Consider the following 23,357-nt stretch of genomic DNA (forward strand, 5'->3'; position numbering starts at 1 on the left):
GCGAAATTTGCAGCGAAAAACTCAGGTTTTGCTATAGTGGCGCGCAGGGCGCTTTGGCTAAAATCCTGGTCGGCGGATGTGTCGTCCAAAACTAAATTACTTAATATTCCCTTCAAAGGTAAGACCCTTTTCGGGCCAGAATTGAAGGAGATTATTTCAGACATCACTGGGGGAAAGGGCCATGCCCTCCCTCAGGATAGGCCTTTCAAGGCTAAGAACAAGTCTAATTTTCGTTCCTTTCGCAATTTCAGGAACGGACCGGCTTTTAACTCTGCAGCCTCTAGACAAGAGGGTAACGCTTCCCAGCCTAAACCTGCATGGAAACCATTGCAAGGCTGGAACAAGGGTAAACAGGCCAAGAAGCCCTGCTGCTGCTACCAAGACAGCATGAAGGGGTAGCCCCCGATCCGGGACCGGATCTAGTAGGGGGCAGACTTTCTCTCTTTGCTCAGGCTTGGGCCAGAGATGTTCCGGATCCCTGGGCACTAGAAATAGTCTCTCAGGGGTATCTTCTAGAGTTCAAGGAACTTCCTCCAAGGGGAAGGTTCCACATGTCTCGCTTATCTTCAGACCAGATAAAGAAACAGGCATTCTTACATTGCGTAGGAGACCTATTAAAGATGGGAGTGATAAACCCAGTTCCAACAGCGGAACAAGGTCTAGGTTTTTACTCAAACCTATTTGTAGTTCCCAAAAAAGAGGGAACTTTCAGGCCAATTCTGGATTTAAAGATTCTAAACAAATTCCTCAGAGTTCCATCATTCAAAATGGAAACCATTCGGAAGATTTTACCAACAATCCAGGAGGGTCAATATTTGACTACTGTGGACTTAAAGGATGCGTATCTGCATATTCCTATCCACAAAACTCATCATCAGTTCCTGAGGTTCGCCTTTCTGGACAAACATTACCAGTTCGTGGCTCTTCCATTCGGTTTAGCCACCGCTCCCAGAATTTTCACAAAGGTGCTAGGGTCCCTTCTAGCGGTCCTAAGGCCGAGGGGCATTGCTGTAGCACCTTACCTAGACGACATTCTAATCCAAGCGTCGTCTCCTTCCAAAGCAAGGGCTCATACAGACATTGTTTTAGCCTTTCTCAGATCTCACGGGTGGAAGGTGAACATAGAAAAAAGTTCCATGTCCCCGTCCACAAGGGTTCCCTTTCTGGGAACAATAATAGATTCTGTGGAAATGAAGATTTTCCTGACAGAGGTCAGAAAGTTAAAACTCCTAAAAGCTTGTCGAGTTCTTCATTCTATTCCTCAGCCTTCCATAGCTCAGTGCATGGAAGTAATAGGACTAATGGTTGCAGCAATAAACGTGGTTCCTTTTGCTCGAATTCATTTAAGACCTTTGCAGCTGTGCATGCTCAAACAGTGGAATGGGGATTATGCAGACTTGTCTCCCCAAATTCAAGTAGACCAGGTAACCAGGGACTCGCTCCTCTGGTGGTTGACTCAGGATCACCTGTCTCAGGGAATGAGTTTCCGCAGACCAGAGTGGGTCATTGTCACGACCGACGCCAGCCTCTTGGGCTGGGGCGCGGTCTGGGACTCTCTGAAAGCTCAGGGTCTATGGTCTCGGGAAGAGTCTCTTCTCCCGATAAACATTTTGGAACTGAGGGCGATATTCAATGCGCTCCTGGCTTGGCCTCAACTAGCGAAGGCCAGGTTCATAAGATTTCAGTCAGACAACATGACGACTGTAGCGTACATCAATCATCAGGGGGGAACAAAGAGTTCCTTGGCGATGAGAGAGGTATCCAAGATCATCAAATGGGCGGAGGATCACTCCTGCCATCTATCTGCAATTCACATCCCAGGAGTAGACAACTGGGAGGCGGATTATCTGAGTCGTCAGACTTTCCATCCGGGGGAGTGGGAACTTCACCCGGAGGTCTTTGCCCAGTTAACCCAACTATGGGGCACTCCAGATATGGATCTGATGGCGTCTCGTCAGAACTCCAAGGTTCCTCGCTACGGGTCCAGATCCAGGGATCCCAAGGCGGCACTAGTGGATGCATTGGTGGAACCCTGGTCGTTCAATCTGGCTTATGTGTTTCCACCGTTCCCTCTCCTTCCCAGGCTTGTGGCCAGGATCAAGCAGGAGAAGGCCTCGGTGATTCTAATAGCTCCTGCATGGCCACGCAGGACTTGGTATGCAGACCTGGTGAATATGTCATCGGTTCCACCATGGAAGCTACCTTTGAGGCAGGATCTTCTAATACAAGGTCCATTCAGACTTCCAAATCTAGTCTCTCTGCAACTTACTGCTTGGAAATTGAACGCTTGATTCTATCTAAGCGTGGGTTTTCAGATTCGGTTATAGATACTCTGGTTCAAGCCAGAAAACCGGTGACTAGGAAAATTGACCATAAGATATGGCAAAAATATATCCGTTGGTGCGAATCCAAGGGATTCTCTTGGAGTAAAATTAAAATTCCTAGGATACTTTCCTTTCTCCAAGAGGGTTTGGATAAAGGTTTGTCAGCTAGTTCTTTAAAATGACAGATATCTGCTCTGTCTGTTTTGTTGCACAAACGACTGGCAGCCGTGCCAGATGTGCAGGTGTTTGTACAGGCGTTAGTCAGAATCAAGCCTGTCTACAGACCTATGACTCCTCCATGGAGTCTAAACTTAGTTCTTTCAGTTCTTCAAGGGGTGTTCCGTTTGAACCCTTACATTCCATAGATATTAAGTTACTATCTTGGAAAGTTCTGTTTTTGGTTGCTATTTCTTCTGCTAGAAGAGTTTCTGAATTGTCTGCTTTGCAGTGTACTTCACCCTATCTGGTGTTCCATACAGATAAGGTAGTTTTACGCACCAAGCCTGGTTTTCTTCCAAAAGTGGTTTCCAACAGGAATATTAACCAGGAAATAGTTGTTCCTTCCCTGTGTCCGAATCCAGTTTCAAAGAAGGAACGTTTGTTACACAACCTAGATGTGGTCCGTGCTTTAAAATTCTATTTAGAGGCAACAAAGGATTTCAGACAGACATCATCCTTGTTTGTCGTTTATTCTGGTAAGAGGAGAGGGCAGAAAGCTACTGCTACCTCTCTTTCCTTTTGGCTGAAAAGCATCATCCGATTGGCTTATGAGACTGCCGGATGGCAGCCTCCTGAACGAATTACAGCTCACTCTACTAGGGCTGTGGCTTCCACATGGGCCTTCAAGAACGAGGCTTCTGTTGATCAGATCTGTAAGGCAGCGACTTGGTCTTCACTGCACACTTTTACCAAATTTTACAAATTCGATACTTTTGCTTCTTCGGAGGCTGTTTTTGGGAGAAAGGTTTTGCAAGCCGTGGTGCCTTCCGTTTAGGTTACCTGACTTGTTCCCTCCCTTCATCCGTGTCCTAAAGCTTTGGTATTGGTTCCCACAAGTAAGGATGAAGCCGTGGACCGGACACACCAATGTAGGAGAAAACAGAATTTATGTCTTACCTGATAAATTCCTTTCTCCTACGGTGTGTCCGGTCCACGGCCCGCCCTGGCTTTTTGTCAGGTTTAAATGTTTTATTTCTATACACTACAGTCACCACGGCACCCTATGGTTTCTCCTTTTTCTCCTAACCGTCGGTCGAATGACTGGGGGGCGGAGCCAGAGGAGGGGCTATATGGACAGCTTTTGCTGTGTGCCTCTTTGCCATTTCCTGTTAGGGAAGAGAATATTCCCACAAGTAAGGATGAAGCCGTGGACCGGACACACCGTAGGAGAAAGGAATTTATCAGGTAAGACATAAATTCTGTTTTTTTTTTGTTTTTTTTTTTACTGTTATACATTTACAAGAACAGCAGGTGGCAGCACGTGATTCCTGCTGTATTGCTCCAATAATCTGCATGGTATCTATCTAGATTTCTCTTCATTAAAGAATTCCATGAGAACAAAGTACATTTGATCATACAAGTAAATTTTAAAACTTTTTCAAAAACTCTAAATCACAGAAGAAAATGTTAAGATTTTATGTCCCTTTAAAACACCAATCATTCTATTATTATTTAATGCAGTTAGTGTGTGCTGTATTGTGATTGATTTGACAGCATTATTACCTTATGCTTAGAATTATAAAGGACTAAAATATTGTTATTAAAAGAAAAAAAGAATACATCTATTTTTAACTGACACTTCTGACATAATTCTAAAGCACATACAGCTGTTTCCCAATTGGTGAAAAGCATTTCTGGTTACCGTCCCTAACTTCAGACCATGTAACGGGGGGGTATTTTCTGCGTTGGTGTCCCAGGCTGCTGAGTTAAAACACAGTGGCATTAACCAGGCTAATGTACAGCTCAAGACAACAACATACCCCCTCGGGCATTTGTGGCTTCTGTAACATTATCCTGCTTAGCTGTAAGTGATGGTAAGGGTCTAGCAAAATATTCTAAATGCAGACTGTGATTCCTTTTAGTGGATAAATTAAAATTCCTGAAAATTAAAGTGCACAAGTATAGGTATCCACAGGAATTATTTCCAGCATTGGGGGGGAAAAGGACTTTTAAAATATTCTCCTGTTCCACTGGGATAAGTTGCATTATGGACAAACTAGATATTGCTTTGTAATTAATTCAAATTCCTATCTAGTCCCGTGAGGAAATAAATATTTTAGTGGGGTACTCACTGGTACTCAGTACCACCACCTCTGTCATCTCATAGCAGATAATATTTGTAATCCTCATATAAATACTTTAGTTTTCACAAGAGGGGGCTACAAAATACCTAAAGCATTTAAAATAACTTTGTCCTTTTGCTTTTCTCAAAGTTACTGAGCACAATATATCAATCAATTATCAATGAGTAGCTGCACTTAGACAGATATATATATATATATATATATATATATATATATATATATATATATATATTAGAAAGTATACAGACCACACTCAGACTAATTTCATACTAATCTTAAGATTTCTGACCTATTTCTCTACCTTGAAACATTGTAACATGTTAGATACTGGCTATTATATAGCTTGGCAAATTTAAAGGGACACTGAACCCAAAATTTTTCTTTCGTGATTCAGATAGAGCATGCAATTATAAGCAACTTTCTAATTTACTACTATTATTACATTTTCTTCGTTCTCTTGCTATCTTTATATGAAAATGAAGGCATATAAGCTTTTTCTTGGTTCAGAACTCTGGACAGCAGTTTTTGATTGGTGGATGAATTTATTCACCAATCAGCAAGGACAACTTAGGTTGTTCACCAAAAATGGGCCGGCATCTAAACTTACATTCTTGCATTTCAAATAAAGATACCAAGAGAAAAAAAGAACATTTGATAATAGGAGTAAATTAGAAAGTTGCTTAAAATGTCATGCTCTATCTGAATCACAAAAGAAAAAAATTGGGTTCAGTGTCCCTTTAAAGGTATGTTGTATACATGGTGTTATACAGAGGTACTGCTTTAAGATACAGTGTAATTTAATACTAGGTTATTTTGTCTGTCGGTTGCTATGGGAACCCATTTTGATGCCTTTTCACTTGTGGGAGTGGTTTAGGTTTAAATACACTCATTGTACTGTTGTTCAGGTTGGTCTGAGGAAGGGGAGATTATCCTTAAAATGTCACCAGTATAAAGAAATACTGAAGTTTGTCTGAAACCCAGCAAATGCGCTCTGTATACTTTCTATCTACCACCCCTGCCGGCACTCTGGTTGTTGTCATTTTTGGTTAGTGAGTGTGCAGTTCCTACCATTTCTGTATGTATGTATATATATATATATATATATATACACATACAATGAAGAAGCTTGCACTCGCTGGATTTGTGAAAAAGTGCTTTAATTAGCACAAAAATGTGACGTTTCGGGGATCTATCACCCCTTCATCAGACGATCTGATGAAGGGGTGATTGATCCCCGAAACGACACATTTCTGATGAAGGGGTGATTGATCCCCGAAACGTCACATTTCTGATGAAGGGGTGATTGATCCCCGAAACGTCACATTTTTGTGCTAATTAAAGCACTTTTTCACAAATCCAGCGAGTGCAAGCTACTTCTTTATTGTATTATCATTTTTTGCCTGCACCCTGGTTGATGTTATTTAAGTGGGAGTGCGCTTTTTCTGCTTTATTATATGTATATGTATAAATATATAGAAGTGTGTGTAAATAAATATACTGAATTGTTTCATTTACATTAGCAATATTGTAAAATATATATATAGTGAAAGATGTGGCTCTTGTTTATTGCTTAGTCTATAAGTTTGTTTTGTTTTCTTTTTTTTTTCAAGATTCCAAGTAGATTGATTTTAAATTACCAATAACAACCTTTTAGTTGACAGGCAGACTACAGTGTTCTGTATTTCCTTTGGTAGCTTAAGAAATTGATGACAAATGCTAATTAAATAAACAATGTCACAATGGATGAATGAGCAAGTTCTCTCTTCCCCAGGGACGTGTGACCTTTCCCCCACATGTATCAGAGTTTGCTGCGCTCCCCTCCCCTACCCTGGACCTAGAGGTGTGAGCTATTCCCAAGCCAGATATTGGTCAGGGAGTGACTAGAAGTGGGCGGCTAGTAAGAGCCTTGGATGTGCAGCCCAGAGCATTATGTGTTTGCTGGCAGGTTGTGCATGGCTGATACTGTGACTCCCAGCTGGGGACAGTAAAGGCACCTACTGGGGGAGCCTGGCACAGATGAAGCTTTAGTTTGTAAATTTATCCCCATGTTACTAGGAACTTTTCTGATTTCTTCCCAGCAGCTGCAGCTTCACCACATGAGAAAACAAAGCTCAGTATCACAAGTCCTGAACATAACTACTGAATAATATAATCAGGGAGTGTTCTGCTGAAGGTAGCAACTGCCTCTTATGTGCCTGTCATGATGGTTACAACTTGTCTACCTGCAGAGGTATTTATGGGGATTTGTCATATCCACATCATTTGATTACACTAAGAAGAGTAACCTTTTCTTTTTTTAAATCTCATCATCATGACGACCCCACCGCCCACGCCAGTTATTTCCACCTCTCCCCCAGTGGATTTTGTGCTGGGTGCTACGGCGTGCTGCATGGCATGTGTGTTTACCAACCCTCTGGAGGTGGTAAAGACAAGGCTGCAGCTTCAAGGAGAGCTGAGGACGAGGGGCTCATACACACGGCATTACCGGGGAGTTGTGCAAGCCATGGTGGCAGTGGGACAGGCTGATGGACTCCGGGGGCTGCAGAAGGGACTTACGGCAGGACTTCTGTATCAGGGACTAATGAACGGGGTGCGATTTTACCTGTACTCACATGCAGAGGATATGGGGCTGACACAGCAACCAGGAGGAAACATAGCAGCTGGGGCTATAGCCGGAGCATTGGGAGCTTTTGTGGGAAGCCCAGCATATCTGGTAAGTGACGTCCTCTAAATATACTGTCTAAAGGCTTCCAGCCTTATGTCACAAATAAACTGGTCATATATACACAGCAAACACTCACTCTCTATATGACACATTGTGCCAAACTAACTGTAGCGCATGCTCCCACTCCACATGCCGCTCTACCAAACTGACCATATGTACATAGCGCATGCTCCCACTCCACATGCCGCTCTACCAAACTGACCATATGTACATAGTGTCTGCTCCCACTCCACATGCCGCTCTACCAAACTGACCATATAGACAGAGTGTCTGCTCCCACTCCACATGCCGCTCTACCAAACTGACCATATAGACATAGTGTCTGCTCCCACTCCACATGCCGCTCTACCAAACTGACCATATAGACATAGTGTCTGCTCCCACTCCACATGCCGCTCTACCAAACTGACCATATGTACATAGTGTCTGCTCCCACTCCACATGCCGCTCTACCAAACTGACCATATGTACATAGTGTCTGCTCCCACTCCACATGCCGCTCTACCAAACTGACCATATGTACATAGTGTCTGCTCCCACTCCACATGCCGCTCTACCAAACTGACCATATGTACATAGTGTCTGCTCCCACTCCACATGCTGCTCTACCAAACTGACCATATAGACATAGTGTCTGCTCCCACTCCACATGCCGCTCTACCAAACTGACCATATGTACATAGTGTCTGCTCCCACTCCACATGCCGCTCTACCAAACTGACCATATAGACAGAGTGTCTGCTCCCACTCCACATGCCGCTCTACCAAACTGACCATATAGACATAGTGTCTGCTCCCACTCCACATGCCGCTCTACCAAACTGACCATATAGACATAGTGTCTGCTCCCACTCCACATGCCGCTCTACCAAACTGACCATATGTACATAGTGTCTGCTCCCACTCCACATGCCGCTCTACCAAACTGACCATATGTACATAGTGTCTGCTCCCACTCCACATGCCGCTCTACCAAACTGACCATATGTACATAGTGTCTGCTCCCACTCCACATGCCGCTCTACCAAACTGACCATATGTACATAGTGTCTGCTCCCACTCCACATGCTGCTCTACCAAACTGACCATATAGACATAGTGTCTGCTCCCACGCCACATGCCGCTCTACCAAACTGACCATATGTACATAGTGTCTGCTCCCACTCCACATGCTGCTCTACCAAACTGACCATATGTACATAGCGCATGCTCCCACTCCACATGCCGCTCTACCAAACTGACCATATAGACATAGTGTCTGCTCCCACTCCACATGCCGCTCTACCAAACTGACCATATGTACATAGCGCATGCTCCCACTTCACATGCTGCTCTACCAAACTGACCATATGTACATAGCGCATGCTCCCACTTCACATGCCGCTCTACCAAACTGACCATATGTACATAGCGCATGCTCCCACTACACATGTCCCTCTACCAAACTGACCATATGTACATAGCGCATGCTCCCACTACACATACCCCTCTACCAAACTGACCATATGTACATAGCGCATGCTCCCACTCCTCATGCCCCTCTACCAAACTGACCATATGTACATAGCGCATGCTCCCACTTCACATACCCCTCTACCAAACTGACCATATGTACATAGCGCATGATCCCACTCCACATACCCCTCTACCAAACTAGCCATATATACATAGCGCATGCTCCCACTCCACATACCCCTCTACCAAACTGACCATATATACATAGCGCATGCTCCCATTCCACATGCCCCTCTACTAAACTGACCATATGTACAAAGTGCATGCTCCCCGTCCACACACCTCTTTGCCATACTGACCATATGTACATAGCGCATGCTCCCACTCCACATGCTGCTCTACCAAACTAACCATATGTACATAGCGCATGCTCCCAATCCACACGTCTCTCTACCAAACTGACCATATGTGCATAGCTAGGCTGACCATATTGCTGCTTTAAAAAGGGACACATATGAAAAATACATATGTCAGGGATGTTTTCAGGGCTGTTTAAAGAAATGGTTTTGCATAAGAACCCTCACATATGTATTTTTCATATGTGTTCCTTCTTAAAGCGGCAATATGGTCAGCCTATGCATAGCACATGCTCCCACTCCACATGCTACTCTACCAAACTGACTATATGTACATAGCACATGCTCCCACTCCACATGCCCCTCTACCAAACTGACCATATGTACATAGCGCATGCTCCCACTCCACATGGCACTCTACCAAACTGACCATATGTACATAGAGCATGCTCCCACTCCACATGCCCCTCTACCAAACTGACCATATGTACATAGCGCATGCTCCCACTCCACATGCTACTCTACCAAACTGACCATATGTACATAGCTCATGCTCCCACTCCACATGCCCCTCTACCAAACTGACCATATGTACATAGCGCATGCTCCCACTCCACATGGCACTCTACCAAACTGACCATATGTACATAGCGCATGCTCCCACTCCACATGCCCCTCTACCAAACTGACCATATGTACATAGCGCATGCTCCCACTCCACATGCCCCTCTACCAAACTGACCATATGTACATAGCGCATGCTCCCACTCCACATGCCACTCTACTAAACTGACCATATGTACATAGCGCATGCTCCCACTCCACATGCCCCTCTACCAAACTGACCATATGTACATAACGCATGCTCCCACTCCACATGCTGCTCTACCAAACTGACCATATGTACATAGCGCATGCTCCCACTCCACATGCTACTCTATCAAACTGACCATATGTACATAGTGTCTGCTCCCACTCCACATGCCCCTCTACCAAACTGACCATATGTACATAGCGCATGCTCCCACTCCACATGCCCCTCTACCAAACTGACCATATGTACATAGCGCATGCTCCCACTCCACATGCCCCTCTACCAAACTGATGATATGTACATAGCGCATGCTCCCACTCCACATGCCACTCTACCAAACTGACCATATGTACATAGCGCATGCTCCCACTCCACATGCCCCTCTACCAAACTGACCATATGTACATAGCGCATGCTCCCACTGCACATGCCCCTCTACCAAACTGACCATATGTACATAGCGCATGCTCCCACTCCACATGCTACTCTGCCAAACTGACCATATGTACATAACGCATGCTCCCACTCCACATGCTGCTCTACCAAACTAACCATATGTACATAGCGCATGCTCCCACTCCACATGCTACTCTACCAAACTGACCATATGTACAAAGCGCATGCTCCCACTCCACATGCCACTCTACCAAACTGACCATATAGACAAAGCACATGCTCCCACTTCACATATCACTCTACCAAACAGACCATATGGATCCAAAGAACACAGTAGAAGGTAGCACTCCCAAATGGGACACCTTTATTGAAAGAGCAACGTTTCGGGGCAACTTGCCCCTTTCTCAAGCTACATAGTGCATGCTCCCACTCCACATGCCGCTCTACCAAACTGACCATATGTACATAGCTCATGCTCCCACTCCACACACCTCTGTGCCATACTGACCATATGTACATAGCGCATGCTCCCACTCCACATGCTGCTCTACCAAACTGACCTTATGTACATAATGCATGCTCCCTCATCACACACCGCTATACTATACAGACCATATGTACATAGCGCATGCTCGCACTCTACATGCCGCTCTACCAAACTGACCATATGTATAAAGTGCATGCTCCCACGCCAGACACCACTCTACCAAGCTGACCTTATGTAAATAGCGCATGTTTCCACTCCACATGCCGCTCTACCAAACCGACCATATGTACATAGTGCATGCTCCCATGCGACACACCGCTGTACCAAACTGACCATATGTACATAGCGCATGCTCCCACTCCACACACCGCTGTACCAAACTTACCTTATGTACATAGTGCATGCTCCCTCTCCACACACCGCTATACTATACAGACCATATGTACATAGCGCATGCTCCCTCTCCACACACCCCTGTACCAAACTGACCATATGTACATAGCACATCCTTCCACTCCACACACCTCTGTACCATTCATTGATCAAGTCAGTTTACTAACAAAAACGTTTGACCGAGTTTACATGCTGCCTGTCATTTCTTTTCAGTGTGTGTTTACACGTTTTTGTCCATTCAAGATGGAATAATGGAATAAAGTCTTTTATTCTATACTATACTGACCATATATAGATAGCACATGCCCCATCTCTACACACCCTCCATTCCTTCGGCATCTGCGACACAGCTCTCTTGTGGTTCTCTTCCTATCTGTCTAACCATACCTTTAGTGTAGCCTTCTCTGGGGCATCCTCTGCTCCGTTACCTCTTTCTGTTGGGGTACCGCAAGGCTCTGTCCTCAGTCCCCTCCTCTTCTCAATCTATATGTCCTCATTAGGTTCCTTAATAAAGTCCCACGGGTTTCATTATCATTTGTATGCCAATGACACCCAAATCTACCTCTCTGCACCAGAACTATCTCCTTCCTTGCTAACCCTTGTCACTGGCTGTCTCTCTCAAATCCCATCTTGGATGTCCTCTCACTACCTCAAGTTAAATCTCTCCAAAACTGAGCTCCTTATTTTCCCCCCTTCTTCCAAAATTTCCACCACCCATTTCTCTATAAATGTTGATAACTCCATCATTATCCCAACCCCACATGTCCGATGTCTTGGGGGTCACACTTGACTCAGATCTATCTTTCACTCCTCACATTCAGTCCTTGGCTAATGCCTATTGCTTCCACCTTAAAAACAGCTCTAAAATTAGACATTTCCTTACACAAGACACAACTAAGATTTTAATCCACTCTCTCATTCTTTCCGCCTCGACTACTGCAACTCCATCCTCACTGGTCTCACTAGCTGCCACCTAGCTCCTTTATAATACATAATAAACGCCTCTGCCAGGCTCATCTTCCTTACACGTCGCTCTTCATCTGCTGAACTTCTCTGCCAATCCCTTCACTGTCTTCCTTTTGCCTCCAAGATTAAACACAAAATTCTCACTCTGACATACAAAGCCCTCAATTGCATTGCTCCCCCTACATCTCAGACAATGTCTCCAGATACTCTTGCTTCCGTCCCCTTCGCTCCGCTCATGATCTCCTACTCACATTCCCATTTACAAGATTTTTCCAGACTGGCTCCCATCTTATGGAACTCTCTGCCTCGCTCCACAAGACCCTCCCCTATTTTTGAAAGCTTCAAGCACTCCCTGAAGACTCTACTATTCAGGGACGCATACAACCTACACTAACCTTCCTATCTCCACTGCTATCCCCTTAAACCCCATAGCATATACGCCTACGAGCCCAGCTGTTTTTTAGTTCACATTCATTAGAGCCGACTACAATAGTGCAACTCTCGGCAGGGCTCTGTACCCACTTGACCCCTGTAAATGTTATTTTGTATACCGCCTATGTTCATAGCGCTGCAGAATCTGTTGGCGCTCTACAAATACCTAATAATAAATAATAATGCTCACCTCTGTACCAAACTGACCATATGTACATAGCGCATGCTCTTACTTCACACACCGCAATACTATACTGATCATATGTACATAGCGCATGTTCCCAATCAAGATGCCGCTGTACCAAACCGACCATATGTACATTTTGTATGCTCCCACTGCACACACCTCTGTGCCAAACTGACCATATGTACATAGCGCATTCTCTCACTTTACACACCACTATACTATCATTACCTCTTTCTGTTGGGGTACCCCAAGGCTCTGTCCTCTGTCCCCTCTTCTTAATCTACACACTCTCATTAGCTTCCTTAATAAAGTCCCATCATTTGTATGGAGATGACACCCAAATCTACCTCTCTGCATCAGAACTATCTCCTTCCTTGTTAGCCCATGTCACTAACTGTCTCTCTCATATCTCATCTTGGATGTCCTCTCACTACCTCAAGCTAAATCTCTCCAAAACTGAGCTCCTTATTTTCCCCCCTTCTTCCAAAATCCCCCCCCCTTTTCTCTATAACTGTTACTAACACCACCATTACCCCAACCCCACATGCCCAATGTCTTGGGGTCACACTTGACTCAGATCTATCTTTCACATTCAGTCCTTGCATAAAGCCTACCACTTCCACCTTAAAAACCTCTCTAAAATTAGACATTTCCTTACACAAGACGCAACTAAGATATTAATCCATTCTCTCATCCTTTCCCGCCTCTACTACTGCAACTCCATCCTCTCTAGTGTATCCCTAGCTGCCGCCTAGCTCCTTTACAATAATAATGAACGCCTCTGCCAGGCTCATCTTCATTACACGTCGCTCTTCATCTGCTGCACCTCTCTGCCAATCCCTTCACTGGCTTCCTCTTGCCTCCAGGATTAAACACAAAATTCTCACTCTGACATACAAAGCCCTCAACTGCACTGCTCCCCCCTACATCTCAAACCTTGTCTCCAGATACTCTCCCTCCCTTCCCCTTGGCTCCGCTCATTATTATTATTATTATTATTATCATTTATTTGTATAGCGCCGCCAAATTCCGTAGCGCTGGGTACAATGATAGGGGTATACAATGACAAAGATTTGTGATAAAATACAAAACATAACAAAACTAAACAAATCTAGCACAGGAGGAAGAGAGCCCTGCTCCGGAGAGCTCACAGTCTATAGGTTTAGGGTGCAGAGACATAAGGTTTGGGGTAGCTTGTTACATCGGTTGTATTTGCAGCAGTGAGTCAGGCAGTTCATGTACATGTATTAGTTTGGTTCGGATGCGGGATGGAGGAGAGATGGTAAGCCTCTCTGAATAGGTGGGTTTTCAAGGATCGTCTGAAGCTATACAAGGTTGGAGACAGTCTAATGGAGCGGGCTAGAGAGTTCCAGAGGACAGGAGCAGCATGTGGGAAGTCTTGGAGTCGGGAGTGGGATGTAGAGATAACAGGAGTGTATAGACGTAGGTCAGAGGTTGATAGAAGAGGACGGGATGGGGAATATTTGACGATGAGAGAGGAAATATAGTTGGGAGTTATACTGTTGAGTGCTTTGTAGGTTAGGGCTAATACTTTAAATTGTATTCTGGAGTGTATGGGGAGCCAGTGTAGAGACTGGCAGAGCGGAGCAGCTGATGTAGATCGTCGACTTAGGTGGATGAGTGTAGCAGAAGCATTCATAATAGATTGGAGGGTGGAGAGGCGGTGTTTTGGAAGGCCATTTAGGAGTAGATTGCAATAAACAATGCGTGACAGTTTACAGGGATTGTGACATCATATGAGCTCTTTATTATGTACATAGCATTGCCCCTGAACCAGACAACCTATACGCTTTATAGCATATTTGTTAGGTATGGACACAGCCTTTACCATCTATATATAGAGTGACTTACTCCTACTGCTATTTGTCGTTGATAATGGCTTATAGTCTCTAGAAATCTCTCACCAGAATACTGAGATTAACTGCAAAGGTCATATAGCCAGATTTAACTAGACTACTTTATTTCAGGGGCCCACCATCTGTATTATGGTTCTCAGTGTGCTGGGGGATTCATTGCTGTCCCATCATGGGTGAAACCCAGATGGGTCTAACTGTTTCCTGTCGTGTCTAGCATAGAGCATCTGTAACACCCAAATGTTTATCTTACCTTTACAGCCCACTCTACCAGCTGATATTCAGTCTATCACTACATTGAGCAACCCTCAACTATGTCACTCTACGTATTACTATCCCCTATCACTAACATCTAACATAGAAATACCCACCCCTCATTATAAATTTTGCTCATAGTTAGCCCTTAACTCAGCGGTCCAATAGAGCGATCCTCTCTCAAGCGCTTTTAAATATATTCCCTGCTTATCCCTTATTCGAGGTTCTCTGAGTCTTCTATCAAAGAGAGGAGCTTGTTTTAGACTCCCATAATACACCTTCTGATTTTAACTATAGGTCATATCCACAATCCTACCAGCTCATGCTATATCAATATACCCCTGTACACCCCCACCCCTCTCCTCAATATTTGAGCGTCTCCTGCCCGCTACATCCCCCCCCCATACACTCAGGCCTACGGGAGGCCTGACAAAAGCCAGCTCCCTACTTCTTACTATCCTTAGCTTATAAAATACTTCTTATTCTGGAGTAGGGACCACCTGTTACCTGTATTAAAAAACTGAGGCTTCATTCTCATATGTCCCAGTCACTCAAGTTGTATATATAATGTTTTGCATTTAGTGCTCAAGGCCATAAAGGTGGTACTATAACTTATATCAACTGTTGATCAGATACTACTATAGCAGATACTGCGTTAGCAGGCCAATGTTTTGGTCCTTGTATACCTTCCATACGTGACATAACTCAGTTTCTTTATTGTTTCTGTTCTGTGTCTGGACATACTTTTTGTTGTGTTTTCATGCAATGTCTCAATAAAAAATTGTTTATTAAAAAAAACAAAAAAACAATGCGTGACAGGATGAGGGAATTAATAAGTATTTTTGTAGTTTTTTGAGTAAGGAAGGGACGAATTCTGGAAATGTTGCGTAGGTGTGACCGGCAGGATTTGGTAAGCGTTTGTATATGTGGGTTGAATGTGAGTTCTGAGTCTAGTGTGACCCCAAGGCAGCGGACCTGGGGTGAGGTGTTGAGAATAGAGTCTCCAACCATCAGAGAAATGTCAGGTGTCTGATGTCTCGAAGAGGGGGGATAAGAAGCAGCTCAGTTTTGGACAGATTGAGTTGGAGGTTGTGTGAAAGACATCCAAGAGAAAATTGCAGAGAGGCAGTCAGAAATCTGGTTGAGTAAAGAGGGAGAGATATCAGGAGAGGAAAGATAGATTTGGGTATCATCAGCATATAGGTGGTACTGGAATCCAAAGGAGGCTATAAGTTTTCCAAGGCAGGATGTATAAAGAGAGAAAAGCAAGGGGCCCAAGACAGAGCCTTGCAGTACTCCAACTGAGAGAAGCATAGGATCACAAGATATGTTGTTAAAGGAAACTCAAAACGAGAGGTTTGAAAGATATGATGCAAACCAGGAGAGGGCTGTGTCTCGGATGCCAAATGAATGTAGTATTTTTAGGAGGATGAATGTAGTATTTTTAGGAGGAGAGGATGGTCAACTGTGTCAAAAGCTGCGGACAGGTCAAGAAGAATTAGTAGGGAGTAATGGCCTTTTGCTTTAGCTGATAACAGGCCATTTGTTACTTTAGCAAGGGCGGTTTCTGTTGAGTGTTTAGGGCGGAAACCAGATTGTAGTGCATCAAGTAAGGAGTTAGTTGTGAGAAATTGAGTTACTCGATTTATAGACTAGTCATTCCAATAATTTTGAAGCAAAGGGAAGTAAGGAGACCGGTCGATAGTTAGAAGGCATGGAGGGGTCAAGCGAGGGATTTTTTAGGATTGGTATGATTGACGCTTGCTTGAATGTGTCAGGAAATGTGCCAGCAGTGAGAGATTGGTTAAAGAGATGAGTTAGGGTAGGGGTTAGTGAAGTAGAGAGAGAGGGTATAAGTCGTGAAGGAATAGGGTCGAGTGGGCAGGTTGTGAGATGAGCCAAGGATAGGAGTGCAGAGACTTCTTCCTCTGTTACAGGAGGGAAGTAGCATAGATTTTTGTTAATAGAAGGGGTGGGTAGGATTGCTGGGTTTGCGGGGTGTGAGGTGCAGATCTCTTTTCTAATGGTGTCAATTTTATTTTTGAAGTGATCAGCAATAGTTTGGGCAGTGAGGTTGGTAGTGGGCGGGTGGGCAGGCGGACGTAGAAGGGAGTTAAAGGTTGAGAACAGTTTTCTGGGGTTGGATGCGTGAGATTACTCAAGGGAGGAGAAGTAGACTTGATTGGCCAGGCTGAGCGCAGAGTTGTAGGACTTAAGGGTGAATTTATAATGTTGGAAATCGGCAAAGGTGCGTGATTTCCTCCACTGCCGTTCAGCAGCCCGTGAGCATCGCTGAAGATATCTGGTCTGTTTAGTGTGCCACGGTTGCCGTCGAGTGATTGATGTACGTCGAAGAGTGGAGGGTGCAGTTTTGTCAAGTGTTGATTTTAGTGCCGAATTATACTGTAGAGTCATGAGGTTTGGACAAGAGAGGGATGAAATGTCAGAGAGCAGAGGACTCAGTTAAGTGGAAAAGTCTGTGAGATCCAAGTCATTTAAATTCCTGTGAGGTAGCAGTTTTTTCGGGGCTTGCAAAGATGTAGCAGGTAGAGTAAGAGAGAAAGTTAATAGACGGTGGTCAGAGAGAGGAAAGGGGAAGTTAAGGGAGTTGGAAACAGCACAGAGATTTGTGAAGACCAGGTCTATGGAGTTGCCTTCACAGTGTGTTGGAGATGACGCTCATGATCTCCTACTCTCCTTCTCTCGTTACCTCATCACACTCCCATTTACAGGACTTCTCCAGACTGGCTCCCATCTTGTGGAACTCTCTGCCTCGCTCCACAAGACTCTCCCCTAGCTTTGAAAGCTTCAAACGCTCCCTGAAGACTCTACTGTTCAGGGATGCTTACAACCTACACTAACCTTACTATCTCTACTGCTATCCCCTTAAACCCCATAGAATGTAAGCCAACGAGCCCAGCTGTTTGTAGTTCACATTCATAAGAGCCGACTACAACAGTGCAACTCTTGGCAGGGCCCTGTACCCACTTGACCCCTGTAAATGTTATTTTGTATACCACCTATGTTCATAGCGCTGCGGAATCTGTTGGCGCTCTACAAACTAACTATACTGACCATATGTATATATATATAGCGCATGCTCCCTCTCCACACACCTCTGTACCAAACTGACCATATGTACATAGTGCATGGTCCCACTTCACACACCTCTGTGCCATACTGACCATAAGTACAAAGCGCATGCTCCCACTCCACATGCCGCTCTAGATAACTGACCATATGTACATAGCGCATAGCTCCCACTTCACACACCGCTGTCCTATACTGACCAAGTGTACATTGACTATGCTCCTGCTTTATACACCACTGTGCAATACTGACCTTATGTGCATAGCACATGCTCTCGCTTAACACACTTCCGTACTATGTGTTGACACATTTACTGAAGCAGACTAACTTGCATCACACACAAAATCATTGCAGGTATTATTTTATTTAACTTACTGACTAAAGAAGTATTATCTCCAGTTCTAATTATCTTTATTTGTAGTGCACCGACTGGCACAAAACGGTTACAGGGCCCAGACATACAGTCAGAATAAAACTTTTATGATTTAGATGGAGTGTACAATTAAAAAAAAATACACCAAATGTAGCTCTTTAATCAGATATATATCTTTGTAGTGAGTCTCATTTTCATGATAGCATAATACTATCTTGAGCACTATGGCAGCATTTTTTGTATTTTATTTTTTTAATATAAATTTATTTTTATTGAAGTCATCAATACAAAATACAATACAGAAAAATGCACATAGCAAATATACATAAAGGTGCAAAATAGCAGTACACTGATTAGAACAAGACAGTAAAAAAAACACTGATAACAGTAACAGGCTTGATAGGGTGACTTTTCATGATACAGATAGCGAATACAATTTTAAACAATGTTCTAATTTACTTCTATTATCTAATTTACTTAATTCTTTAGATATGCTTGGTTGAAGAAATATCAATCAACATGTGTGAGCCAATCACAAGAGGCATCTATGTGCAGCCACCAATCAGCAGCTACTGAGCCTATTTAGATATGCTTTAAAAAAAAAAAAAAAGGGATAGCAATAAAGAAAGAAAATTGGGTTTCCTAAAGGTTCCATAAAAAGCATGATGAGAGCAAAAATCAGCTCTAAGATATATAACTCTGAAACCTGTTTCACTGTACAAGTGGACAAAGATAAATAGATGCTGGTTTAGCTCTCATAAATAAGTGGTCAGTCTTGGACATGTGCAATATGATACATTTAAACTACTGGAGGTTTTGTGCAATGCTAGCTCCATTATTGGAAAGACAGACAGGGATCAATTTTGACATGGAGAGGTAATTGGCAGAATAAGATGGCTGAGAGCTATGTATAGCATCAATATAGTGCATATATAGATAGATAGATATATTATATAACACATTTACTACTAGTAGGAATTTATATTGTAGAATAAATGTCTAGCTATTATAACATTCCATCTACTTTGAGAAACAAACAACTGTTAGAAATGAATGTGTCACATAAAGGGCTGTATAGGCTAAAGAACTATCCATTAAAGGGACAGTCTAGAATTTGTATTCTTTAAAAAGATAAATAATCCCTTTATTACCAATTACCCAGTTTTGCATAACCAACACTGTTATATTAATACATTTTTTACCTCTGTGATTACCTTGTATCTAAGCCTCTGTAGAATGCCCCCCTTATCTTACTTCTTTTGACAGACTTGCATTTTAGCCAAACAGTGCCCTCTCTCAGCCTGGTTATTGCTCTATAACAACCCCTTTCAACCGCAAGACAACAAGCTTGACCCTCTGTCTATTAAGTGGAACTGTAGCCATATAGGTCCCCAGTACGCTTATCTATGGGGGGGCAGTAAATTATGAGCCCATGGACTTACAAAAAGGCTACATTTACTAGCCCCTGACACGGGCAGCTAAGGAGGTACAGATTAACTATACAGTCTAAGCTACCATAACTTACATTTTTACAGGAACTAAAAGGTTAGGGTTTTGCTACAATATTTTAAAGGGACCATATTTATTTCCAAATTAATATAATGCAGTCAGGCCAGCCCCCAAGGAGACCTGCTCCCAATATGCCCTCTGCTTCAGTGGTATTAAAGGGACATGAAACACATTTTTTTTCTTACAGGATTCCGATAGAACATACAATTTTAAACAGCTTTCCAGTTTACTTCTATTATCAAATTCCTTCACTGAATGAGCAGCAATGCACTCTTGAGAGTTAGCTTAACACATCTACTTAGCAAATCACTAGAGACAAATGTGTGCAGGCACCAATCACCAGCTACCTCCCACAAGTGTAAGATATGTACATAATATTTATCAACAATGGATACCAATAGAACAAAGTACATTTGAAAATAGAAGTAAGAAGTGTCTTAAAATGACCTGCTCGATCTGATTCTTGCAAGTTTAATTCATTGCACATTTCTCTCTCTTGAGACGGCAGTGTTTGTCTCTACAGAATGGAAGAAGCCACATTTGTGTTTTCTTCCATTTGCTCCCCTCCCCCCTGTATACTATTTTAAATCAGTATAAGGAAGTTTTTCTTTTAAGTTCCTTCTCAGTCATCTGGGTGAAAGTATCTTAGCCCTGCCCCTCCCTACATAAGAGAATTTGTTCTTGACATTGAAGCTATCATTTATATTTTCTGTGCACATTAACTCTTCAGTTGCCAGAGAGAGTTGCCAAAGGTTAATGCACTAAAACTGAAACCACAATAGTTACAGGGAATAATATCCCAGCAGGGAATACTTTGGTCAGTTAGTGGTAACTGGGGATGAGGGATGCTGCTCTAGATTCAGTGTAGATGCTTAAAAGTGCAAAAAAAATTAATTTTAAATTTAGATTAAACAAAAAAATAGTCATCTATAGAATGTTATTTTTCCTGTGTTTGGTTCTCTTGGTATCTTTTGTTGAAAATCATACCTAGGTAGGCTCAGGAGCTGGGGACTAGCTGCTGATTGGTGGCTGCACATATATGCCTCCTTTGATTAGCTTACAGGATCCTAAGAGAATGAAGCAAAATTGATAATAGAAATAAATTGGAAAGTTGTTTAAAATTGTATTCTCTATCTGAATCATGAAAGAAAAAAAATGGGTTTCATGTCCCTTTAAAAAAAAAAAATAAAGAAATATAGTTTCATTATTTAAAAAAATAAATCAATCTTATCCCACATAAAACTAGTTTTGGCTGTTTGGCTGAAGAGTTCCTGTGTACCAAGAGAACTGCAAGAGTTGTCTTTCTCAGCCAGCAGTCTGCCCCTAGACCAGTATAAAAACAGCTTTTAAATTAACTTGTTTTCAAGATAAAACTATATTTAACACATTTGTCTGCTGCTGTTCTATATGCAAGAAAGGGAACATTTGTTAGTTTTTTGTCCTGTATTTAATATTAACATGTCACAGAAGCTGAAGGTGACAGTTGCTATAATACAATGTGCCTTGAGTCACGTGCGTCCTGTCCTATCCACGGGACAAGCATTGGCATCATATTATTTTGGCCCCCAGGAGCCTTGCTGTATGTGTGTCTAGGCCAGGAACAGGTGCAGTCATGGAATGAATGGAGAGGACAAAGTGACCCCTTGGTATTTCCAGCTCTAATACACGCACATTGGGTTCAGAACCTCAGCACGTACAAAAGGCCCAGGCTCCCATTGGTTTGTGAGTAATGTATCGGTAGCTTTCACCTAGTAGAGATAAGTGACTTTACTTTCTATGGAGCCTATTCATCACACTTGTGATAAGACGGACATTTTCATGAATAGACTCTGGAAAATGCAGCTATTTATCTTCAGTTTATAACTAATAAATCCTGTGCATGTCTGTTCTTTTGTGCCTAAGTTGCTAAGTACGTGCGCATGTCTGTTCTTTTGTGCCTAAGTTGCTATGTACTTGTGTGTGTCGTGCGCATGTCTGTTCTTTTGTGCCTAAGTTGCTATGTACGTGTGTGTCGTGCGCATGTCTGTTCTTTTGTGCCTAAGTTGCTATGTACTTGTGTGTTGTGCGCATGTCTGTTCTTTTGTGCCTAAGTTGCTATGTACGTGTGTGTTGTGCGCATGTCTGTTCTTTTGTGCCTAAGTTGCTATGTACTTGTGTGTGTCGTGTGCATGTCTGTTCTTTTGTGCCTAAGTTGCTATGTACTTGTGTATGTCTATTCTTTAGTGTCCTGTGCATGACATTTGCTGACATGAACCTTAGCCTTCCTGTCGTGCGCATGTCTGTTCTTTTGTGCCTAAGTTGCTATGTACGTGTGTGTCGTGTGCATGTCTGTTCTTTTGTGCCTAAGTTGCTATGTACGTGTGTGTCGTGTGCATGTCTGTTCTTTTGTGCCTAAGTTGCTATGTACGTGTGTGTCGTGTGCATGTCTGTTCTTTTGTGCCTAAGTTGCTATGTACGTGTGTGTCGTGCGCATGTCTGTTCTTTTGTGCCTAAGTTGCTATGTACGTGTGTGTCGTGCGCATGTCTGTTCTTTTGTGCCTAAGTTGCTATGTACGTGTGTATGTCTGTTCTTTTGTGTCCTGTGCATGACATTTGCTGACATGAACCTCAGCCTTCCCCCTTTGCGCAACATCCACATGCTTCCATCACAATTTACCTCTAGTTGCAGCTAGTGAGAGGTAAGTGATCCTTTTCTAGACTGTGTTTAATCAGGTAACAATCTTCAATATATACCAGAAATTAAAACTTAAAGGGATACTAAACCCAAATGTTTTCTTTCATGATTCAGATAGATCAGCAATTATAAGCAACTTTCTAATTTACTCCTATTGTCACATTTTCTTCATTCTCTTGGTATCTTTATTTGAAAAGCAGGAATGTAAGATTAGGATCCGGCCCATCTTTGGTTCAGAACCTGGGTAGCGCTTGCTGATTGGTGGCTAAATGTAGTCACTAATCAGCAAGAGCTACTAAAGGTGTTGAACCAAAAATAGGCTGGTTCCTAAGCTTATGTTCCTGCTTTTCAAATAAGGATACCAAGAGAATAAAGAAAAATTGACAACAGGAGTAAATAAGAAAGTTGCTTAAAGGGATACTAAAGTCCAAATTAAACTTTCATGATTCAGATAGGGAATGTAATTTTAAACAACTTTCTAATTTACTTTTATCATCAGATTTGATTTGTTCTCTTGGTATCCTTAGTTGAAAGCTAAACCTAGGTAGGCTGATTTCTAAGCCCTTGAAAGACGCCTCTTCTCTGAAGGCATTTGACAGTTTTTCACAGCTAGAGGGCAATAGTTTGTGTTTCATATAGATAACATTTTGCTTATGCATGTGAAGTTATTTAAGAGTCAACACTAATTGCCTGAAATGCAAGTCTGTCAAAAGAAGTGAGATAAGGAGGCAGTCAGCAGAGGTT

At 42.9% G+C, this 23,357-nt stretch overlaps 1 protein-coding gene across 1 annotated transcript in view; it reads left to right on the forward strand.

Annotated features, from left to right (window-relative positions):
• Positions 1-6,524: 6,524 nt before the first annotated feature.
• Positions 6,525-23,357, forward strand: part of SLC25A34 (solute carrier family 25 member 34) — a 42,569-nt gene continuing 25,736 nt past the window's right edge. The window contains exon 1 of the mRNA XM_053690245.1: positions 6,525-7,340. Within this exon, the coding sequence (XP_053546220.1) occupies positions 6,939-7,340 (402 nt within the window). The 5' untranslated portion in view covers positions 6,525-6,938. The remainder of the gene's footprint in view (positions 7,341-23,357) is intronic.

This window comes from Bombina bombina, chromosome 8 (assembly GCF_027579735.1).
Source record: "Bombina bombina isolate aBomBom1 chromosome 8, aBomBom1.pri, whole genome shotgun sequence".
Lineage (NCBI taxonomy): Eukaryota > Metazoa > Chordata > Amphibia > Anura > Bombinatoridae > Bombina > Bombina bombina.